Source organism: Danio aesculapii, chromosome 19 (genome assembly GCF_903798145.1).
Source record: "Danio aesculapii chromosome 19, fDanAes4.1, whole genome shotgun sequence".
Classification (NCBI taxonomy): domain Eukaryota; kingdom Metazoa; phylum Chordata; class Actinopteri; order Cypriniformes; family Danionidae; genus Danio; species Danio aesculapii.
In genome coordinates, this window is record NC_079453.1 from 44,165,416 (window position 1) to 44,185,175 (window position 19,760).

Genomic DNA, 19,760 nt, shown 5'->3' on the forward strand with positions numbered 1-19,760 from the left:
ATAAAACAAAAGATTCAGTATGTAGTTTCGGTATGAAGGCTATAGTTTTATTAAAAATGTGGCTGCTGAGCATGCACCTTGGAAGCAATGCCAATAAGCTTAGGGTGTAAATTTGTCATTTGCAATGGAGGCACGCGACTTGCACAATGCGCATATGGAAGCGACGCGCACATGTTGTGCAAGCGGCGCGCATGTGAACGGCACATTTTCCAGGTACACCTAGTTAAAAAAACATCTGAACTTTTCTGAATGCCCTAAGCGCACCGCAATTCATGTAAGTAGAACTAACCAATCTGCTTCACATTTTGTATGGAATATACACATTTTAGTAATAACGACAGACTAATTACCTCAGACAAACACAGCGAACGCAAACACTGCAGCGTTACTATTCTCCATAAATTTGCATCGGTACGGCAGCAATGGTTTGTTCATTTGTCATCCTCTAAGAAAACGGTTGATGTCTCTCCTAGCTCCGAGAGATGCCAGGCAGGGGCGTAGCAACCGGGGGGGATGGGAGGGATCTGTCCCCCTCACTTTTAGAGACAGACCATTTAGAAACCGGTGATTAATAATTATATGAACATATGATCTCATACAGCCCCCCCCCCCCCCCCCCACTTTTAAAATGTCAGCTACGCCCCTGATGCCTAGGGAGCACGAGCGTAAAGTCGATTATAAATGGTCAACGAAACCACGTGCTCGCGCTTGTCACTTCAGGTCAAAATAACAACACGTGTGAAAATGAGTGCCGTATAGCAGCAGTGAGAACATTATAAATAAAAACGGATGTAAGGATGTCGCCAGAGTGGCTTTTTGGTTTCTTTTCTTGTGCATCCCAGCCACTAGCTCCTCATCTGAAAGAGTTTTTGGCATAGGGGGTAATATAATCATTCAACTTCACATTTATAATGTTGCAGTGTGTATTTGAATTATGATGGTTAGTTCCTTTGCTTGAAAGCTCAGATTTGATGATCATAACGTGTGTTGTTGATAGAGTTTGAGGTTTGCTGTATCATTATTATCCACACCTTAAAGCTTGCATTGATTGTTCAGTATTTACGCTTTATCATTGCACATTTTATTCATCAAGTTTAAGAGTCTCTTTGACACTAACGTTTATTTTATTATGAAGAGCTCAGATATTTAGTTTAAATATTTTTGTTTTTGACTATTAAAACTATTTGCCTATGTTGCTAAATTAAAATAAAGTGGTTAAATAAAAAAAAATCGTAATATTCCTAAATGCATTGTTAAAAAATATTCAATAATTATCGATGTCGAATGATATGAAACATGATATCGTGATCATTTCTTTTTTGCTAGATCGCCCAGCCCTATATAATCTCTAGCTAGGCTTCAAAATGAGTTTATTTTGGCGAATGTTGTGGAGACCGAAGCCTGTATTCAGACTCTGTAATGCTCCGATCCAGGCCTATCTTGTTTGGACAGTGATCTCCTGTGACGTCAGAAGAGCCTCTGAGAGCACATGTTTGTGTTTCTGCTGGTCATGCGCTCAGTGGGTACTGAGAGGGCCAAAAGAGTCTTTGATGGGGTGGGTCACGACGTCTATTTATAGAAAGCGCAGCTGCAGGACCCGAGCAACTTTTCTGAGTCAGGATGTTTGTGAGAGAATGTGTAGCCCACATTATTCCATAAATACCCCATTTATAACATTCAAATGGCTGAGCTGATATGGGTTTTGTGTGGCAGAAGCGCCGCAAGTGATTCAGTTTCTCAGCGGAGGCCATTTTGGATGAAATATTTAGTTATTATATGGCACAAATGCTTCCTGCAGGGGGCTCGTGTTCAGGAACTGGCTGACATGGTGAGGTGAGAATGTGAAAGATTACAGCAGCTGCTTCATGCAATGATCAAACAGGCAGCCAATCGGCAGCAATCACAGTCAGCAGCAGCCAATCAGCAAACATGGATCCTTCAGATAATTCAAAACATTGTGTTCAAGAGTGTAAACAATTAGGGGGTTCTTCGTTCCAACAGAACAGCTGATATGTTGGCCCACAAATCTCTTACACACAATGGACCGTGTTCACAATAGCGGCCTATCATATTACTGTTTCTACAGTATGTCGGTTTTTGGTATGCATTAAACACTGAAATGACCGCGACAGGGTACAATGTGCAAGAAACAAAAGATTAACATTTTCAGTCCAATAGTTTGAAGATGTTAACACTGGATTAATGCTCAAAAGGACTATTTATCACCAAGACAACTGCTAGAAACCCATTCAAGAATGAGTCATGTGACACCAATGTACAGTAGCATAGTAACCATACTGACATATTTGTCATTGCATAGCTTAAACGGTTTCACATAACCTAGTATTCAATTCCAAACACAGCCAAAGGCACAAACACAGCTGTTTTTTCATGTGCTATTTGCATGTTTGAGCTCAGAAACTGTATACATGCTTAATCAAAAAGCCTTCATTTTATTATGAAGGCAAAAAAAACAAAAACATTAGCAGCTCGGAAATGTCTGCAGGAAATAATGCAACAGATGGTGGGTGAATTATGCATCACTTTACACTATATAGAGCAAAGCCCCATTCGCTTCAACTCCTGACTGCTGTCACAATCCTACCAAGATTATGCCATTTTCTGAGGTCTGAAAATATAAATTTTTGATTTCCTTCCATCTTTCTAAAGGATTTCAGCTTTTCAAAATACATATTTTCTATCACCAAGTCTTTCCCCCCAAACAGAGATGTAGCATGACAAAACCCTACATTGCTGATGTTATGTAACATTAAATTGTGACCACAGTTACCAAATAGTGAACTGTTTCAGAAATGAAGCAAGCTCTCCCTTAAAGGCTGATTTATACTTCTGCGTCGAGTGATCGGTATGACCCACGGCGCATGCCTTGCGCGTAGTCGTGCATTTATAATTCAGTGCACTGTTTGTGTCGCTCTGCCATAACACTTCCGAAACGCTAACTGCCAGTAGATTTTTTCGTTCGTCTGTGTTGAGTTTCTTCGTGGGTGTATTGCTTTTTCTGAACGCTACCTTAAACGTACAAGTAGCTAAAACTCGCTCATTCAGGGGTGGGAACGGGTTGACGTGCAACAACTTTAATCATAAGGTAAACACAAAACAAAAGTTTCCATCCAGAGCTCCTTCACAGGACTCGACACTTGTAAACACTCGCTCCATAGGGCTCGCAGCTTTCAGCACCGCCCACACTCGGCAGCACTACCAAGCCGACCAATCACAGAGCTTGCGAAATGCATCATTGCGACGTGTAGTTACATTTTTTTGAGAAGTGCGTGGCAGTGTCAGCCGTGGCGAGGGGTATGAGACCACGCTAAAACTACATCGGACTATATGCGCGCGCTTGACGCAGAAGTAGAAATCAGCCTTAGCTCTCTCAAATCGATTATCTTCAGTCAACATTAAAAAAATAAATAAATACTGGTTTGAAAATGTATCAGTGGATTTGCGGTGTTCTACAGAAATATTGATAAAAGTTGCAGTGAATCACACACACACAAAAACGGTCCTTTCCTAGTTTTAAAAGGTGTTACACAACATTGTGGATGTTGAATCAAACCATAAATATTTGATTATTAAGATCAATCAAAATCCCCACCACTAGTAAATGCTGTCAATCTAACCAACACCTTAATCTTTCTGAAAACAGCATCAATAGGGCAACCATTTAAAATAGGGACTGCCAGAACAGAAAAACTGCAGAAAACGTGAACCTAAAAAAAATGTTACTCTGCCAAGCATTCATTCTCCCTCCAGCCGTAGTCACAAAGTGAATTAGCTTTCACACCAGATGCAGAAAGCGCTGCACTATGAATCCCTTTCATTTCATTGTGTCATTCAAAGGCTGGTCTGTTGCTATGTGCAAGAGCAGCGGATTGTGCGCCACATGTTCAAAACAGCTCAATCTGCTTGTCAAGTCGTGATGTATGAAATATGCAAAGGCCGAGCCGAAGTCTAAAATCAGCCTTAACAGCCTAAATCAGGTCACGTGACTTCACACATGGTATGGAAAGTAATTGAAAAAAGTTAATTGAAAAAATTTAAATGATTATAGGTTCTGAATGTCGAATTTTATATAAAATCATGGTGTACACAACAGCCTCAGGATTTGCTGCATCATTAACACCAATATTTAAACAATTTATATAAAAATGTATCACTTTCTGGCCGTCTGATATTAGGCATGGATATATATAGCAATCTCTCGCATGGTCGCCCACTGAAGCTAAGCAGGGTTGCGCCCGGTCAGTACCTGGATGGGAGAACACATGAGAAAGCAAGGTTGCTGCTGGAAGTGGTGTTAGTGAGACCAGCAGGGGGCGCTCAACCTGCAGCCTGTGTAGGTCCTAATGCCCAAGTATATTAATGGGGACTCTATACTGCTTAGTGAGCGCCGTCTTTCAGATGAGACATTAAACCCAGGTCCTGAACTCTTTGTGGTCGTTAAAAATCCCAGGATGTCCTTAGAAAAAAAGTAGGGGTTTCACTCCGGCATCCTGGCCAAATTTGCCAAATTTACTAGTCTCCTAGCCATCCCCATATCATAATTGGCTTAATCACTCTGTCTCCTATCCACCAATCAGCTGGTGTGTGGTGTGCGGTCTGGCACAATATGGCTGCTGTCGCATCATCCAGGTGGATACTGCACACTGGTGGTGGATGAGGAGATTCCCCCCAAAATGTGTAAAGCGCTTTGAGTGTAATTATTATTATTATAAACGTTTATTATTACAATTATGAGCCTCCCCATAAAGGAGGCCTCCCCATACAGTTTGATATGGCACTTGGACTTGGAAGCCACTTCGTGTGGCGTCAGACTTAACAAGCCGATATTCTGCTCTGATATTCTATTAAAAACCCATACTTAATCTACGCATGAACCGCACATGCTCACCGGAAAAACAAGCTCCACTCAAATAACGTGCTGACAAGCACTACATTTCTATGTAGATAGTATTCCTACTGCAATAGCACTACTGTGCAGTCATGGCAATGCTGCTTCTTGACTAGTTCACTGTCAATAAAATGTGGTTATTTTATGTATTATGACTCATGTATCTTGAAGTCAGAATAATACCCAGCCAAGGCTCGAACCAGCAACCTTCTTGCTGTGAGGCGACAGCACTACCTACTGCGCCACCACATCGCTCCACCAAGATATACTATTTATTAAAAATAATAAATGATTATTACAAAGCATTTTAGGTTTTGGTGCAGGCAGAGTTTTCAGTTTCGGCCCAGAATTTTCATTTCGGTGCATCGCTAACTTGAACCAAACTTTTCGCAACCATCAGGTAAAACTGCAGTGTTTGAGGGTGAAACTGAATTGCCAATGATTATCAAGCTATTTCAATTAACCAACTACTTCAAAAAGATAGCTTGACTATTTGAGCTATTTCAAAATATGAGTTAGCTACAGTTTCAGTTCCCCATCACTGGATACTATTCTTTCATAGGAGTATGGACTGGTTATTTGTAGAAGCATACTTTAGGGTAGTAAAACCTTCCTTACAGCAAGCACAGGCTGCGCAGGCCATAAAAGTGGTCATGACAGAACTGCTGGACGGCTCGCTCTGAAAACACTGGCAGATTCCTCCCTATTGCGCACATGTGGTTCATTTTAACCCCACAAGTGTGAACTGTCAACATTTCTGTGGCTCTGGGAGCAGAGATTTCCTGACTCAGAGTCATGTTAGAGATGTAAGGAATGTGTATCACACACAGCATATGTTCCCGATCCTGGTCAGCGAGCCGGGAATATCACTAACGACAAGGAGAAAAGTTCATGCTAATGGATAAATTTCTGATCAGAGTCAGGGTTCAAGTCGAGGATAAAAAAATGCAGTCCGTCTATGAACTACATCACAAACACTTTTCTTTCTGTTTGATGTTTATCCAGCAGAGTTGGTATTTACAGTGCTTCCTACACAAAAAGAGACATCCAGACAAAACATCAAACAGAGACGAGTACCCTCAAACATTTCTTTCCTTTCATGATTACGTGGAGACAAAACAAACAAAGCCAAAAACTTGCTGAGCAGCAAAACACAGGTGAAAGTAAACAGTCATAGGAGATGTTTATTTAGGCTGTGACGACGCTTGAGGCTCACTGACCAATCAGACTTAAGAACACACCTTGATCATCAACAATGGATAGTGATTGGAAGTTACCTGTTATCTGATTGGAGACGTCAGCTTTGGGCTCATATTTAAGCGCACAATCTATGGAGAAAAAAGAAACAGAGAACAATAAGTAAATAAAAGCTTCACGGACCTCATAATTAAAGTTATATAATTAAAGCTCAGATTAAACAAGAGAGAATTGACAGGAAAGTGTGGGGAGCAGAGAGAGGGGAAGGATCGGCATAGGACCTCGAGGCGGGAATCGAACTCAGGTCGCCGTGAACACTGGAGTGCATGTGTTGGTGCTCTTTCCACTACGCCATTGGCACCGACAAGGGTGAATATATTTTTTAGTGAGTTTAACCAAAAATTTTAATTCTGTAATTATTTAATTACTTAACTTTGTTTTTGTTATGTTAGACACAAGAATATAAATATATCTTGAAGCAATAAATTTTTACTGAAGATTACTGAAGAAACTATCATTTAAGCAGGGTTCGAAATTATGTTTTTGTCCTTGGTAGCACCGGTGCACCCAACTTCAAATATTTAGGAGCACCCGAAAAAATTTATGAGCACCCACCAAAAATAAATGAGCAACACTGTAAATTGTATATTAAGGGATTTAATGTATTTGAAAACAACATCAATCAGGACTAACAAAAACCAGAAATAACTATCTAGCTAATGCTGTGATGACTTATTGATATTTGCGCAATAATTCTAAAATAATGATAAAATATTAATGATGACGATGATGACAATAATACTAACAATGAATAACATTTCTCATTATCATGCTGCCTTGAATTTGAGTTATGTGCTATAAAAAGTCCTACTTTTACTTTGTGAAAAATACATTTATGGTTTGCTTCAAACAAAAATGAAGCTACAAAAGAAAGATTATAATAAACCATTCATTTCAAGGCTGAAAGCTCTTTAAAAGTTTTGGTTTCGGTTTGTGTCATTTTAAATGCTCAGTCTCGTTATGTGCTGATTTTCATTTTTCTGTGTTAGTGGGAAAAAAGCAAGCGAGTCAGCCGACCCAATATATGAGCAGGGCAGAGTAGGATTCTTGCGATGACCACCGGCGCAATATCGTTCTTTTTTATGAGCCGCAGTTTCAGGCGAGCTTCTTTGGCGATGATGTATACAGTGTTAGATTTTACATTTAGCGGACATTTGCACTGAACACCCAGTGAATGCAATGCATTGAGATTGGGGCACCTTCCCCGAAAACACTCTTGGCTGGCGGATCAAAATTCGCCACATGATCGCTGTCATCGCCGCCATTATTTGCAATTTTAGGTGGGGTTTGCAAACCTGTGTATTTTTCACTCTTCAGCCGTTTGCATTTCACAAAAGCTCCCAGTCATCTGACAGCGAAAGCCTTGAGTGATTGACAGCTAATATGAACCAATATAGCGACAGGGAAGACTGATTGAGCCCGTTTTTAGAAAAAAAATCGAACAGGGTCGCACTACAACCGTTATATGCAGTTGCACCAATGCTCCCAAATATATTATAAGTTTGCATAGATTACATTTTGGGCGCATATGCGACCATACTGGTCACAATTTCGAGCCCTGCTAAGATGCTAAAGCATAAGCAAACATACATTTATTAGTTATTGAACGCTGCCAATAAAATCTATTTAATGCAACTATCAAATAAAATATTTTAACTAATATTCTGAACCAACTCTCATTTGATCAAGGTTCCAAGATGCCTTTGTAGTTAGTTATCATAGATACTGAATCTCTATGCTGACTAAAGCCTTTTAATATCCTTAATACATCTGAGAAATTAAGCAAAAAACACCCCCAGCCACCACAACCAGATAAGAATATTTCCCCGACATCAGTTTAACTGCTTCACTTCTTCTTCACTTGAAGATTTCCTGTAGATTAACACAGCCAAGCTTCAGAAACATGAAAACTCTTTTAGCTTCACACTGACCTGCTCCAGTGACCCTAAAACATGCTGATGCTGACATGGAGGTTAAGCTTGTGAGTCTGGGCACCGGTCACTGGACTAATCCAGCAGAAACACTGACCTCCAGATCATGCATAAACTGCTTGGCATAAAGGAATCATGTGTGCTTCTGTTTTACGAGGTCGCAAAAAAGCAGCGTTACTGGCACATATTGCATGTAGTCACATGCTTACGGGTGGATGTGAACATGTGAGGGCAGGAGGAAAGAGGATCTTGTGTAGAAAGACTCAATTGCACTTTCTTTATGCCAGGCAGAACATACCATGTACAAGTCCTTACATCACTGGCTAAAAATGACGTCAAACAAATAGCGATCTGATTGTGTTCACACTTGTAATTCAGTTCAGCTGGTGCATCTCACACTCTTTGAAATGAACCATACCAACAGTTGAACAATGTAGTACAGTGACAAATACCGTCTTATTGTGACATACTAAAAATATATGTAGGGCAGGCAGTACTCTACACTCAGACAAATGGTGTTTGCTGTTTGTTCAAACTACTTATTTAAAATGAGTTGAAACACCACAATTATTGAGCTTTTTGGGGAGGGGGGACAATGTAACTGTTTTATGTTCGATCCACTTAAATTTGTAAAAACTAATAAGTTAGCTTAATGCCTCCATGTTGTCTCAACACAAATCTTCCAAAAAAACCTCAAGATTTGTGTTGTTTCAGCTCATTTTAAATAAGTAGTTTGAACAAACAGAAAACACCATTTGTCTGAGTGTAGAGTACTGCCTGCCCTACATATATTTAAAAAAATAATAATAATAATCATTTTTTGAGTGAATATTTAGTAATTAATATCAGACTGAAACAAAATATAAGTGATAGTGATAGTTTTTAAACATGCCTGAAATGGTGTAAACATGTTGGAGAGCAAAATTAATGAAACTACATTTAAGATTTAAAGGTGCAGTATGTATGTTTGACACATAGTGGTTGATCTAGGTATTGCATTCCTGGATCAAAACAAATGCAAGCAAAGGTTGCCAGATTGATGACCAGCTGACTATCAAGCCTAAAGTCTTATATAGAACACAATTTAAATCAAAGCAGCTGCAAGCGATAGAAGGAATATTCCCATATTAAAAGGAGCTTTTGCCCTAACAAACAGCTCGAATTCAGAAACTGCTTTTATTTCTTGCAACAGAAAACTGCCAATGATCACCTCGGGTAAACCATTTAAGTGTTAAATGATAATAATGTGAGTTTGAAAGCTATTTTACATTTATTGCCATACTACTGAAAGCAGCAGCAGATAGTTCACCTCAGATCTTGAAAATAAATTAAATTTCTGTCGTGTTTCTTCTGGTGCAAACAGTCAAATTTCTTATCACTGCAAATCTCGTCACGTAGAGTGTTGTTAGGACACGGGGTTACAATGTAACCTGCTCACCTAATGTTTTCGCTCGTAATATGCAAGTTATTTGGTAATTAATAACCTCATGTGGAACTCTGAATCTGCGTCTCATTGCGGAGTCTGCTACTGTCCACTGGAGGTCGCATTTCGGTCACAGACACATGCTTAGAAAGCCTCTTTGAATGAATAAATAAAATACACGGTTTACCAACAAGGCAACTCGCATTGCTGAAATATAATTGGCTAAACTGGCATTGGACAGGTTAAAAGAACAAAAAGAGAGCGTTCCGGCACAGAAAACACATTTTCAAAGCAGAATATCTGACTTCAGTATTGTTTTTCAGATAAGCAAGAATATTCACTTGGCATGTTTCTTAAATATCTGCAAACATATTATGGTAATATAAATTAGAATATATTAGAATATATTTTTACGTTTTAGAAGAGCCAAAAACTTACATACAGCACCTTTAATAAATTTTAAAAAATCTATTTTAATCATTTTACTCTATTCAATGGATATAAATTCAGCCATAATATACTAAAATATAATATGCAACACCCTACGTTTAAACTTTCTTGTTTCCAATAGTAAATTTTATTTTAAAAATGTACCATTTAAAACTAACTGCTTGTCAGCAAGTCATTTGTAACATCTGTTCCAAAGGGCATTATTATAATATCAAACTCCAGATAATCAAATGAGTTATCATATTGTACTAGTGGTAGTTAAGCTAGTAGGCAAATCATCTAGTGTTTTGCAAACCCCGCCGGTTAGCTTGTAAACTGAGAAAGAGCAGTTATTTTGATCAATGATGCGGTTTAGAAAATATAGATTGTGGCATATGATTAATCAGAGTTACATCGTAAGCTTGATTTATGTCACAAGTTTATGATTTTTAAAGGCTTTGGAATAACTTCTAGACAATTTCAAAGTGGTTTCTTATCTTATCTTAAACAATTACAGCAAATTAAGTGCACCACCCTTCATCAAATTTAGCATCAAATTTGTGTCTGTCTCTATGCAGGCCATGTCCCGGGTATTTTTATGAATCAAGTTTTCCCACCTTCATGATTAAAAAAAAAATCTGTCCACAAGAAAATGCAAAAATGAACTGTGATGCATGTTAAGAAGTCAGGAGTCAGATCTGAATTTCAGTAGTCGTGTCAAAGCAGTAAGTAAATCAGCATACCATCATCTTAAAAATATTGCAAGAGTCAGATGCTTTGTTTCCAGTGAAGACTTAGAGAAACTTGTTCATGCTTTTAGCAGCAGCAGGGTGGATTACTGTAATGGACTCCTCACTGACCTTTCCAATGGTAATCACACACAATACATCCAAAATGCTGCTGCCAGGATTCTGACCAGAACCAGAAAATCAGAGCACGTCACACCTGTCCTCAGGTCTCTACACTGGCTCCCAGTTACATTCAGAATAGATTTTTCTGAATAGAGTATTACTACTTGTCTATTAATCACTAAATGGCCTTGGACCTCAATACATTACATATACTGTATGCTCACTGAATACAAACCTAACAGATCACTCAGATCATTAGGATCAAGTAAATTAGAAATTTCAAGGGTTCAGTCAAAGCAGCGAGAATTGGCCTTCAGCTACTGCGCCCCCTCACTGCTGGAATCAGCTTCCAGAAATGATCAGATGTGCTCCAACAGTAGACATGTTCAAATCAAGACTGAAACACATCTGTTCAGCTGTGCCTTTATTGAATGAACACTGTGCTACGTCCGACAGATCGCACTATTTTGTCCTTTTTTTTCTTTTTCATTCTTTTATAAACTACTTTAACACATTTGATTCTGTTTTAAATTATGTTTTAAAATGTTGTAATCATTTTTATTTTCTTGTTTCTTTTATTCTTTTTTATGTAAAGCAGTTTTATTACCATTGTGAATGAAATATAAATAAACTTGCCTTGCCTTTCCTTAAGGGCATGCCGAACCAACAGGCAGCGATAAAACCTTTTATGCTGGATTCACACCAAATGCAGAATCAAGTATTTGCATGAGTACACTGCATACAAGATAATGCAAATGTGTGAACAAAGGTGCATTACCGACCCACGCTGCAAATGATGTGGAATCAGTGACGCAGTTGCTGCGAATGTGCAGAATTTGCCTAATTCGCGACTGCTGTGTTTGGTGTGAACACTGCATTTTGGATATGCGCATAAAAAAACGGTTGATGGAAACGCCAAGATGCGCAAAAATTTTGAAAATGCACATGAAAAAGTATGTGCATTAAGAAAAGATGGAAACACTTTTACCGAACAAATTCCAGTATACGCATTAAAAAAAAAGTCATGTGACTTTGCTGTAAGAGATCACGTAATGATAAAAATGTGTATAAATTGACAAACCAACAGGCTGAGCACATTGTAAACCATCTAAAATGTGGTTTTGGTCATTCTAAAACGCTTTACTGTTTAAATATTAGTGTTGTTATATTATTAATGACCTCCAGAATCAAGAGCTTCTGTGCTCCGTGTCTCATGCCTTCAAACGCCACCGCACATTCACTGCATGTCAGGATTGCCTTCTGAGGCACAAGTCATTTATTAAATGAAGAAAATATCCGCACAGTTTCTCTTACCACAGCAAATTCTGTTTTTACTGTTGCTATTTGGCACCAGTTAACCAGGAAGTGACAATTTAGTTTGGTTTCACTTGTTGGACGAAACACGCATCTTTATTCGCATATCTTTTATGCAATATTCCAGTTTTGCGCATAAAGTTAATTCGCATTTTTGGATGGAAACAGCCACTGACAATATAACGTATAATTCACTATACTGGGGCAATAGGACTCACACAGACCGCAGGTTGAGCGCCCCATGCTGGCCTTACTAACACCACTACCAACCACAACCTAGTTTTCCCATGCTTAGCTTCAGTGAGTAACCAGTTTTGGGCTGCAGAGTGATATGGCTGCGTATCATGAGGCAAAAACTAGGGATGCAACGATCCCGATACTTGGACTGGACATCGGTTTGATCCTGCATATTTCTGCTGGATTGGGTATCGGCCAGCTGGTACCCATCCAAAGCCGATCTTGCACGTGTGCTATTTTCTGTGTAATTTATAAGCCAACAAAGCCATGAAGGCAGCCTATTATAATCCACTAGAAAGTTGTCATTTAGGCCTACTATATCCCAAATGTTCTGAAGCCATTCTATAGTTTAATGTGAAGTTCAGATGAATACTTGAAGTGCTGCGAATAGTTTGTAAAGCCTGGCTCATAGTGGTCAAAGTAGTTGATTAAATTAATAAAGGTGAAACTTACAAGCGCAATATGGATTGTCATTAACAGAAAATTATTTGGCCTAATAGTCTGAACTGTAAATTTTTCCATGTAATTTTATTTAGATAAAAATTTTAGTTAACAGACCAGTTTGTGTTTTGGCGCTGAAGCATATAAGCGGACCTTGTTTTGAACTTTCTCAGTCTCACTCATGGTGAGATTTGGCAAGGGATTATTAAGTAAAACTCCCCTCAGACAGTTTAGTTTAGTCTGCGTCAAATCTGCAGGAAAATATCAGGCTTTGCTCAAAGGCTGGTTATTTTACCAATGATTAGTGTCAGTGGTAGCCTATTACAAGTTTCAAACAAAAATCTTAATAATAAAAAAGGAAACATAAGCTGTACCACAACAGATCAATATCATAACCAATGCTCAAATAATGTGCCTAGTTTACAGCAAGCATCATGTTTTTAGTTAGACTGTGCCATCTGTCATATTCAGTAGGTCTATAGGTCTGTTATTTTTACTAAAGAAAATATATTATTTGATTATCACCAGACCAGTGGTGTAGTCCTAAAAAAAGGGGGTGTACTATTACGCCTGACCCAAATTTGAAATGAAAGTAGGCAAAGAAACGACGAAAGTCAATGTTTCTTTGCTTCATTAGCTATATATATATATATATATATATATATATATATATATATATATATATATATATATATATATATATATATATATATATATATATATATATATATATATATATATATATATAAGCTAGCCTTGGCAATTGGCTGTATGTATACAATATATAATCATTTTAATACTGAAAAAGAGTCAATCAAGATAGTTTCAACAATTTAGTTAACTTTTATTTAAGTTAACTCAATAAGGGCCTGTGCATACATGGAAAGACAGCTTTTTTACTCACTTTCTTTACTGGCTTATTACTTTACATTTAATGGGTTCCTTTAAACATCAGTCAGCCACTATTTTTGACTGTCATATTCGTGCATGCTTGTTTTAAACCAAACTATTAGGAGTCTGTCTGCTGTTGTCGCTATTATATAATAGTAGTTACCCTTTTAAATCGCATATTGTTACATGATTTACGAGTAGTCTTTGCTTCATCGTTTTTAGTGTTGTATATAGTGTCGTTCCCTGTAGCGGTGGGCATGATTAAGACCAATGTGAAATACTGTTGTACAGGGGCGATTTTAGGATTTTCATTTTAGTGCGGATCAGGAACAGATCCTTTTGGGGTAACAAAGAAAAATGTATATACATTTACACACATTTAGATTTTTAGGTAAGAATTTAAAATAATACACTAAAATTAGGGAAGTTTAATCTGAAAAATAAGTGAGTATACTGAGGGTATATGCAATTATTGATCCTCAGAAGTGGTAATACCCAAACAGCTTGTGGAAAAAAGTAAGCATACTGAGGATACGTGCGTACAGCAAAGACTACACCAGACCTATGAAAAACTGTATTATCAAAATAAAATATATATATATTATTTAAAAAGGGCACAGTATCGGGTTCGGATCTGTATCAGTCAATATTCCGAATTTTGGTATTGAGATCGGATCGGTTCCAAAAAAAGGGTATCGGTGCATCCCTAGCAAAAACTATTTTAGTCCAAGTTTTCGGAAAAGTTTTGGCTTCAGTCACCTGACACAGTGTTTTTTCGTGGCCAAAACGTGTAGTAAAAACAGCATTTTTTAAAATACCCGAGGTTGTTTGCACAGGCTCAGAGTAAACACTTTCTAGCTTATTTTATATTTTGTAATATATATTTTATTGCTAATTTTTTATTACAATTAACAATAACAGTGCTGGTGTCAAAATTTGTGGGCATTATGACATTTTAGCGTACATGCAACTAGGCTTGTGCCGGTATTCGGTAATGCGATAAATCACGGTAATGAATATGCACGATATTGTTATCGCGGGCACTTCAAAATACCATGAAAAATAATAGATCCGAATTTATATTCTTAGAACGCGCCTTAGCTTATTTTCCATCAACCGCTTGAAGAAACACTGCGTATATGTTGCGCAGAACTGATGCGCACTCTGATGTAAACAATCCCCACATGTAGAAGCACTGTGTGCACGCAGTGCGCGCCGCCGCTGCCACCGCACTATAATCCTCACACGAAGAAGAAGCATGGCGGAAGGAGGAACGCTGCCAACAATTTATCCCCCTTCAGCTTATTTTCCATCAACCGCTTGAAGAAACACTGCGAATATGCTGCGCAGAACTGATGCGCACTCTGATGTAAACATTCCCCGCATGTAGAAGCACTGTGTGCACGCAGTGCGCGCCGCCGCTGCCACCGCTCTCTAAACCTCACACGAAGAAGAAGCATGGCGGAAGGAGGAACGCTGCCGACAATTTATCCCCCTTCAAAAAGGGTAAAGTCAGAGGTTTGGAAATATTTTGGGTTCCAAAAAAATGCAGAGGGATTGCTGATCGAAGACGGTTTCCCTTTGCACATTCACTTTGATATAATTGCTCAAGTTTACTTTTATATTGTGTATTGTTTTATTTATATTTATTTGTGTTTAAATGTTTGAAGTACCTTTAGTTAATTAAAAAGTTATTAAAGTTACTAAGTTGACCAAACTGAAGTTTTTTGTGTTTTTTTACCTGTTTCTCTAGTAAAATTACAATATCGTGATAATACCGTATACCGTGATAAAAGCTCAATAAATTAATCGCAGCATGAAAATGTGATACCGGCACATGCCTACATGCAACTGAACAGATTTTCCAATTATTGTTTCAATAGCTGCATAAACACACATATATAGCTGTATAAACTGCTGCATCAAAACACTGTTCTCCATGGTTCAACTTTAACAACACTCAAAGAGGGAAACTCAATCACACGCCAGCGCTCAATAACACACACACACACCATAAAATATCCCTGGCTGCAATTACATGCAACACTAGACAGAGGACATATGACTTCCCAGTGCATTTCTCAACAGGTATGTGAATAATGCTGTTCCTGGAAGAGTCTTTGTGTTTGTGTGTAGGCCTGTAGGTGTGGTATGTGTGTGTATGTGTGTGTGCTGATGGCAGCTGGGGGAGGAAAACGGGAGACTTGCTGACAGAAAAGGGTCTCTCTAATCACACACAGGATCCGAGGCGCAGTTCGCCCCCTTTCTCTTCCTGTCAGATCCTCCTCCAAAACACACACAACACAGGGATCTCCAACACACAACAGCTCTGATGTCACAGACTGCAGCGTATGCGTGTCAATGAGGTGAAATGGAAATAAATACGTTATATAATCAAGCATAGTATATATTAGGGGTGGGCGATATGACCTAAAATTAATATCATGGTATTTTTCATCTTTTGAACGGTGACGGTATAATATCCTGGTATTACTTTCAATAGCAAAACAATATACATATCAAGGAAGAACGGACAAAAGAAATTCTCACTTCTATCACTCTTTAAAGTTTTGGTTTGGGTCATTGTAAATGCTCAGTCTCGTTATGAGCTGATCTTCATTTCTCTGTGTTGGTGGAATAACGCAGGCGAGTCAGCCGCACCAATATATGAGCAGACAGAGCAGGATTCTCGCGATGACCACCAGCGCAATTCTGCTCTTTGTTATGAGCTGTAGTTTCAGTGTAAACTTAGTAAAGGCGAGTTTCTTTGGCGATGATGTCTACAGTGTTAGATTTTATATTTAGCGGACATTTGCGCTAAACACGCGGTGAATGCAACGCATCGAGATTCGGGCACCTTCTCCGAAAACACTCGATTGATCTCAGCTGGCGGATCAATATTTACCTCATGTCATGATCGCTGTCATCTGCGCCATTATTATTATCATAACTTTAGGTGAGGTTTGCAAACCTGTGCACTTTTCAATCTTCAGCCGTTTGCATTTCCTGCAGTAACAAAAGCTCCCTGTTATCTGACAGCGGGAAGCGTTGAGTGACTGACAGCTAATATGAACCAATACAGCAGCAGGGTAGAGCGATTCAGCAAGTTTTTAGAGAAAATCTAATCAGATAGCACTACAACCATTATATTCAGACACACAAATGCTCCCAAATATATTATGAGGGCGCATAGATTAAATTTCGGGCGCTCATGCGACCAAAATGGTTGCAATTTCGAGCCCTGTAGTATAAGGACATGTATTCAGACCACAACTGAACGTTTGAAGAAAATTGAATGCCTTATTATTTAGAATTAGCTATTATTTATGTAAATGCAGCCGTTCAAGGTGCATAATTGATTTATTACGGTATTGACGGTATTAGGAAATCCATGTCGTGGCGCAATGTCACACCGGTGATGACTATGACACCGGTGTACCGCCCACCCCTAGTATATATTTACATAATCAGGGTGATATTACAATTATGATGAAATAAACACGGCACTGACAGACTAGCATATTGGCATTTCGTTAAATATGCAGTTTTTATATGCAAACCTTTTTTTACAATCATTTGTAATGGAAAATTCAAGATAAATAGAAATTAACTGTTTGATTAAAATTAGATTTAATGCAATTGAACACACATTTTTTTTTACTTTAAATAGAAACTATTTTTATAGTTTTATTTTATTTCTGAAATGGTCAAAACTACAACGCTGAGTTTTCATCGTTACTCCTGTCTTTCAACTCTGAAAACTGGACTGAAGCATTTTCAATTGACTAGAACTTCAATGTTTAGCTGCTTTGACACAATCTACATTGCAAATGCGGTATAGAAATAAAGATCAATTGAAAATTGGATTCTGTGTCCCATGGACCTTTAGAAATCATTTAAATATGCTGATCTGCAGCTTTAAAGGTCTAGTAGTGCTTTAAAATGTGCCTTTTTGTTCAATGTTTGATGTTAATGAACTGAAACATGAAGGCAGCGCAGGACGGAGTAGCTCCTCCCCTTAAAAAAACAGCCAATAGAATTACATTTTTATCACAGCTCTGTCAGTGAGAGTCAAGATGTCCTCGCTGCAGTCTGCATTGATGCTGAATGGCCAGCCTGTACACCAGCCGGTCCCCTCTCTCCCTGCAAATCTCCATGATGGACCAGCTTTCTCCAGCCTCCGGCACCGAGACTGCAGGTCTGCTCAAGAAGTTTGGCCATAGGAGAAAGGATCCTGCCTAACTGAGCCTGGTTTATCTCAAGGTTTGTTTTCCTTCACTTTTGTCAATTGGTGACGTTTGTTCCTCGCCGCTGTCACCATTGGCTTGCATGGTTTGGGGCTTGTGGAGCTGCGCATCGATGGATTTGCTCTTCAGTGTTTGGACTCTCAGCAGTGAAAATTAAACCACACTGAACTGAACTTCTCTGAAAACTGGACTGATACAGTTTCAATTTACTATAATCTTCTATGATAAGCTGCTTCGACACAATCCACATTGTAAAAGTGCTATAGAAATAAAGATGAATTCAATTGTGATCGCAATAACGTACCGGACCAGGTCCGATACGTAGTGGACATTGTACCGCCCACTAAGGTAACGCCCATACTAATGTGACAGTTGGGTTTAGGGTAGGGGGAGGTGTGTGCAATCATCCATTACATCAGGGGTGTAAAACTCAGTTACTGCAAGGCTGCAGCTCTGCACAGTTTAGTTCCAACTCTAATTAAACACACCTGATCTTACTAATTGAGTCCTTCAGGCTTGTTTAAAACCTACAGGCAAGTGTGTTGAAGCAGGGTTGGAATTAAACTGTGTAGGGCTGTGGCCCTTTAGTAACTGAGTTTGACACCCCTGCATTACATATTGGACCTGGTCCTGTACGTCATCAAGCTGCAAGCTGCAGGCTGCAGCGAGGACTGTCTCGTAAGAGTAGTTGAGATCAAGCGCATCAAATGAAAAGCAAATGTGAAGAATCTTGAAGGGGGTGGGGCATGTCAGATACTAAGCATTTGATTGGTCAAAAGCGTTTGATTGGTCAGAAGATTTGACAAGAAGCTGAAGTATGAATTTTCTTTAACTCATTTAATTAAATGACAAGCTGCAAGTTTTAGATGTTTACACCTTCTAAATGCAAATTTTGTTATATATTTGCATATACAATTGAAGTCAGAATTATTAGCCACCCTGAATTATTAGCCCCCCCTGTTTATATTTTTCCCCAATTTCTGTTTAACGGAGAGATTTTTTCTAAACATAAGTTTTAATAACTCTTAATAGTCTTAAAAGCTTTAATAATTTCTAATAACTGATTTATTTTATCTTTGCCATGATGACAGTAAATAATATTTAAGACACTTACATACATAAAGTGACATTTAAAGGCTTAACTTGGTTAATTAGGTTAACTAGGCAGGATGGGGTAATTAGGCAAGTTAATGTATAATGATGGTATAATGTATAATTAATGTATAATGATGGCTTAAAAAAATTAAGGTCAAAATTATTAGCCCCTTTAAGCGATGTCTTTTTCCGATAGTCTACAGAACAATGTAGACTATCGGAAAAAGACATCGCTTAAAGGGGCTAATAATTTTGACCTTAAAATTTTTTTAACTGTTTTATTCTAGTGAAATAAAGCAAACAAGACTTTCTCCAGGAGAAAAAATATTATCAGACATACTGTGAAAATTTCCTTGATCTGTTAAATATCATTTGGGGAATATTTAAAAAAGAAAAAAAAAATTGAAAGTGGGGCTAATAATTCTGACTTCAACTATATATATTAGCTTAGATATTTTTAATACTAACATACCGATACTAGGCCTGTCACAATATCTGTTTTTTGTTGTACGACATATTGTACCAAAATATATTGCGATAAACAATATCATTGTCATTTTAAAACTATTTTATGCTTCTCATTATATAATGCCAGAATGACAATATACTATCATCACAATGCAAGAGCACTCTTCCAAAGAACACATCATATTTTTCTCTTAAGAATATTTCATTTAATAATAGTAATTTTAACAATTTAATAATCAGGCATTGGAATCAGAATGTGAAAACGTA

General features: G+C 38.1%; 1 protein-coding gene across 6 annotated transcripts in view; it reads right to left on the reverse strand.

Annotated features, from left to right (window-relative positions):
• Positions 1-19,760, reverse strand: part of trioa (trio Rho guanine nucleotide exchange factor a) — a 235,153-nt gene that overhangs the window by 187,914 nt on the left and 27,479 nt on the right. For all 6 annotated transcript variants that reach the window (XM_056479284.1, XM_056479283.1, XM_056479282.1 and 3 more), the window contains exon 2: positions 6,187-6,237. In XM_056479284.1, the coding sequence (XP_056335259.1) occupies positions 6,187-6,237 (51 nt within the window). The remainder of the gene's footprint in view (positions 1-6,186; positions 6,238-19,760) is intronic.